The sequence below is a fragment of the Patiria miniata genome, unplaced genomic scaffold (assembly GCF_015706575.1).
Source record: "Patiria miniata isolate m_02_andy unplaced genomic scaffold, ASM1570657v1 HiC_scaffold_30, whole genome shotgun sequence".
NCBI classification, from domain to species: Eukaryota; Metazoa; Echinodermata; class Asteroidea; order Valvatida; family Asterinidae; genus Patiria; species Patiria miniata.
Window position 1 is genome coordinate 2988174 of NW_024037070.1, and position 5440 is coordinate 2993613.

The 5440-nt window shown below is 41.8% G+C and overlaps 1 protein-coding gene across 1 annotated transcript; it reads left to right on the plus strand.

Moving 5' to 3' along the window:
* The first annotated feature begins 456 nt into the window (after window positions 1-456).
* On the plus strand, window positions 457-4660 carry LOC119739064 (monocarboxylate transporter 12-like). The gene is made up of 3 exons (XM_038213900.1): window positions 457-679; window positions 2559-3554; window positions 4168-4660. The coding sequence occupies exons 1-3, from the start codon at window positions 457-459 to the stop codon at window positions 4311-4313; spliced, it is 1365 nt and encodes a 454-aa protein (XP_038069828.1). The 3' UTR covers window positions 4314-4660.
* Window positions 4661-5440: the final 780 nt, after the last annotated feature.

The following is a 5440-nucleotide window of genomic DNA, read 5'->3' on the forward strand; positions in this document are numbered from 1 at the left end:
TTCTTCAAAAGATTTTTTTAATTAATATTTCCCAATTGTAAACACAACTCTAGTTAAAGTCAATTTTATCTCCAAGACACATAACTGATTATTTGTTTTTTCAATGTCATTGTAATATCCTCTCTCTTTTTTTTTAATTTTTTTTTTTAAGTATGTTCAACTTGTTTTATATGTTTAATGTCATTTGACCATAGTTCAGCATTTGGCTGCTATGGTTGAACGTAGGCCATATGAAATCAAAGGTCAAAATACGGACTTTGGGGCAGCATTGTATTTCACGTCTGTGCTTCCCCGGGAAGATTAACCAAACAGCACCATTATTTTAGTGTATTTTATACTGCACTAGCATGTTGCATATATGCTGTGAACACGGAAGACTTGGCAGTATATAAATTCACCAGGCGCTCTGTCTACCAATTTTGTTTACGAGAATCTGGCTGCAATAGCTATACCAAAATGCGGAGCACCATTGTGGCCCAGAAACGATCTAGGCCGATCCCAGCTGAGGGAGGATGGGGCATAGTAGTGGTCATTGCAGCTCATTTGAAGCTCGCCTTTCTATTCGGTTTGATGAGAGGATTTGGAGTCTTGTATCTGAGCTGGAAAACGGAGTTTGAAGCCAGTGCTAAGGAGACAGCGGCAGTACAGAGCCTCATAACGGCTGTTTCCTGCTTCAGTGGTAAGAGATCATCATCATCTGTCATTTTGGTAATACAAGCCATGTACATTGTTTCAGTATGTATGGTTTTCACGTGTTTATTACAGTAAACATGTATATATGATTCTATAATTCCCCTGACGAAGGTCCATCGCACCGAAAGCTTGGGTATCCGGTGAGCACTGTTTCACTTTTACTATTGACATTTTAAATGCTCTACAGTGCTACGCAGCATCCCCACATGTTTGTATGGTTTTCACAGTTGCACTGCGGTTAGGCTCTTGTTTCAAAACCGATTTTTTTTTTTATGGAAAGGATGTGCCTAAATACGGTATAGACTATATCATTGTTATCTCGTTTAACTGAGCGGCATGGCACCGGCATGACAATGTACACAATATGGGCGCTAAGAGTTTAGTTAGTCCAAAATAGCCCCTCCTATTGGTCCTGCCATGCGCCATATACTGCAAAAAGGCGAATATACTTCAGTTGATAAAAGAGCGAATATCATGACTTGTATTAATATTCACCCGTTTGTCATTTTTACGTATTACACAAACACATAAAATGCCTTTGGACTCTTCACTAATAAAATTATCGTTTACCGTAATTAACACACATATCAAAAAAATCAATCACGTGCGACCAAAAGTACATGGTTCATACATCTATAATAGGTGTAATACGGTAGTGTGGAAATATTGTACTCCTAATGACGACAATACGGAGCCAAGTCTCCTGTACAACGTCTGATATGTCAAAGCATGCATATTTATGCGATCTCGCACCTCAGCCAATCGGAGCCGACTTTACTAAATCGTGACGTCATTTCGTTCCCAAATCAGGACTAAACGTTTGATTGGTCAATTCGAATGCAGTGTTTTGTAATACAACGACAGCCGGGCGCGTATTCGCGTAACATAATACAGAGCGCGTGACCACAGCCTTTGTTGCAGTGTTTAGGGTACTTTTGTATCCATATCTATGACGCGACAACGGTGAATGACCGTAGACCCGATATAGAAAGCGCCCGCTGATTGGTCAAAATCTAGAGGTCAAGATGCGGTTGTCTTGCATAATTAATCAGCGAATCTGCTCAAATATTATTACATTACATAGACTAAGCAATTTAGATGGGAAACTCAAAATCATAGCGCGAGAAAATATTAGGACCTACTCGAAATAATTTAGGTGAAGATTAATCCTTTCGATCTGTTATCTTGTTACAGTCATTCAAAAGTGTACCGGTATTTAACTGTTGCAGTTGTTCCACTTCATACCTTTTTTTTTTATTATCGCAACAGCTCATATCATTATCTTATGGCAGTCCTGTTAGGTGGAGTTCTGACGACACGCTACGGTTGTAGATTCTCTGCAATAGTCGGAGGAACTTCGACTGCTCTCGGGATGTTCTGTAGCGCTTGGGTTAGCAGCATATTCCACTTGTACATAACGGCTTCAATAGCAGGTAATTTCACTATACAAATTAGGTTTCTATATTCTGATTGGATTTTCACCGGGTCTGTATTCACAAGTCGACCATATTCAATTGAAAGCGAGGTAAAATCTTCATTTTTTGAACTTGTGAATAGAAATGATGGCCATGACATAAAGTTTATTACAAATTATTATCAGTCTGCTCTGATGAATAATTTCAAATGTTTGATTAAACATCCCCTACATTTTTAGCCACATTTAAAAACCAATTGAAAGTGAGGCTTGGAACGTATAAATAGTCTGGCACCATCCAATTCAACAGTTTACAATTTATAAAATACATTCAGGGAACACGATCAAATATGGCTTCCTCGTGACTGAGGTGTATACTTCATATGGTGTAAAAGTTTGAAAGTAAAAACTATTACGGAGAGAACTTGGTTTGACCTTTTCTGGTTTATAGGTGCTGGCCTTGGGATATCATTCAATGCTGGATTAGTGGCAGTGGCTATGTATTTTAAAAGGAAATACAAAGTAGCTCATGCGGTGGCCTTCTCCGGTATAGGGACAGGAATAATGGCTTTGCCTCCGGTATTTCAACAACTTCTGGATTCTTACGGATGGAGGGGCGCCGTTTTAGTCATATCTGCAATCGTGGCCAATGTCGTGGTATGCGGGGCACTTCTCCGACCTCGGTATCGGCGCCGATCCAGGCGAACTGAAACCTCACACGATTTCAAAAAGCATGATAATGTGTCAGGTGATAGCCAAGAAGGAATCACAGACATAGACCACGATCCAATTTGTGATGACGAATCCAGATCTGTCATGGTGACTTGCAGTGATTCTGTTGACCCGCAGGATGGCTGTACCATACCGTGCAGAGGGCCAGAGATACAGACAGACAAGCTACATCCAGTCTGCGAGAAATCACCTGTTATCAAACACCTGAAGAGAGTATCATCTGAACTGGGATTGAACATTTTCCTGCAAAGTTACCGATTTTCATTGTTGTGTTTAACCCTGTTTGAATTCTCCGGTCCTTATGCAGCATTTGCGGTGTTTATCGTTCCACGTGCACAGAGCATTTCAAAGGATGGGCCTGTCGGTACTGGGGTTGTCACGCCCTCTAGAGCCGCGTTTCTAATCAGCGCACTGGGTATCGGTAGTCTTGTTGGTCAGCTGGGGAACGGACTTTTGATAAGCTGGAAGATTTCCGCTGTAAACGTCAGCGCTGCCTGTTTATTCCTGTGTGGCGTTTCCTCGCTTCTTATCAACGCCGACGAATACGCCGTTTTGGTGGTTGCGTCCATCGTGCAGGGATTTTCTACCGGAGCCTTTTACGCCATTACGGTTGTCTTGACACGGCGGTTTGTGGGAATGGGATATTTCGCTATCTGCACGGGACTTTTTCATATTTTCATGGGCGTGGGAATGCTAAGTGGACCCATACTTGCAGGTAAGTGGTGTTGTCTCATTAAACACTGTCAGTATCAGTAAATCAAATTTAGGCATTGCCCTTCACCGACGTATAAACACTGTATACTCAGTATGTTACCTCCCGAGTGAAAGTTGGAAAAAAATCACTCATATATATACGTATAGGCCTACTATACGTTTTTCCAACTTTCACTCGGGAGGTAACATACTGAGTATACAGTGTTTATACGTCGGTGAAGGGCAAAGCCTAAATTTGATATGATGTATATTTGATAATACATCGCCCCGACGCAAAAATCCCATCTTATGAATAAGTATCAGTAAAGCAAGCTTCTTTTTTAGTTCTTTTTGAAAGCTGTGGTGCCGCACCAGTCATAGTATACTATATACGAGCATTGTTTTCTGCCATGCGCTCATTATGCGAAGATGGTTTTATACAATGTAAAGGCTTATACACGCTCACATGAATCAAGTGCTTGCAAACGTATTTATTGTGGTTACCCTCGTGGTAGGCAATACAGCTCCATCTGATCTTACTGAGCTTACCTCAATCTTGAAGACGCTTAGTTATTGACCTTTAGCTCTGTATGGGGGGAAAAAAACGTTCACCATTATTGTGTGTTTTACCACAGGTTGGCTGTTCGATGAGACTTCCAGCTACAACTCTGTATATTACATGCTGGCTGGAATCTATTTCATCTGTGCTCTACAAATGCTGCTTGTTCCTCTGCTCAAACGACTGGAACCAGGAATGGACATCAAACCTTTAGACAAATGAACTTTAGGGCAAAAGCATAAGGTGGAGAAACCGCACTTATAGGCAGGCCCGGATTACCCAATAGGCACATGATAGGCACTGTGCCTATAGGCCCACGAAAAATTCGGGGGCCTAAAAAAAATTGGGGGCCGTATATACGAAAATACAGCAGTGTGCCATAAAACACACACATAGGCCTATACCCACATGCACACACACACCGTACCCACGCGCAGAGAAAAGATTTCAAAAAGTTTTAGGGTCTCTCTTACAATTTTCGATTTCACCAACTGACGCTGTATAATTATGTATAGGCATATACATGTAGGCCCTACACATAAAATTTACGTGTAATGTCTGTCGTTATGAAGCACGGTGCCAACCATGGGCGTCGATCGGTGGGGACGGGGGACATGTCGGTCCCCCAACTATTTTTGTCCCTGAATTAAAATGTGTAGCCTACATTTGATTCTGTAGCACAAAATAGCTGATTCAAATACTCCAAACTCGAAAACGATGTTTACATGATGCCTCAGATCGCGCCACAGAGCGTCTAGAATAATTTTTTTTCTGGGCCCTTAGGCGGGCCCCGAACCCCACGCCGTTTAGACTTCGCACTCACATTTATAGTTCTGATCAAGATACACATTATGTACCCCCCCCCCCCACGTTTAAGAAGCGATTGACGCCCTTGGTGCCAACAGGCTTTTAGAGCTAGCACCTAGGCCTATACCAGTTTGGCCTGGCTTGATTTGTACAGTGATTTGTACTTATAGCATTAACATGACTTTGGTGCCCGTGCTGAGGCCAGGGCGGAGTAGGGTCTATGGAACACTGGTGCCGAGGCCGGGCGAAGTACTGAACACTGGTGCCTAGGGCCTACGAAACACTTAATCCGGGCCTGCTAATAGGCCTATTATAATTCCAGATTTAAAGTTTCTAAACCGACTTTTTGTTTACTTAAACCTATATTTCTGGGTATTTTTTTTTTTTGGGGGGGGGGGGGGTGAATAACTTGGGCCTCGGGCCTTCGCATTTTATTGTTTAAATTGGGCTCATTTTACTCGCTACAGTAGAAAAATACATTTTAGACCCGAAGTAAAATACTATGAATTTAAAGTTTTTAAACGTTTTTTAGCTCTTGTTTC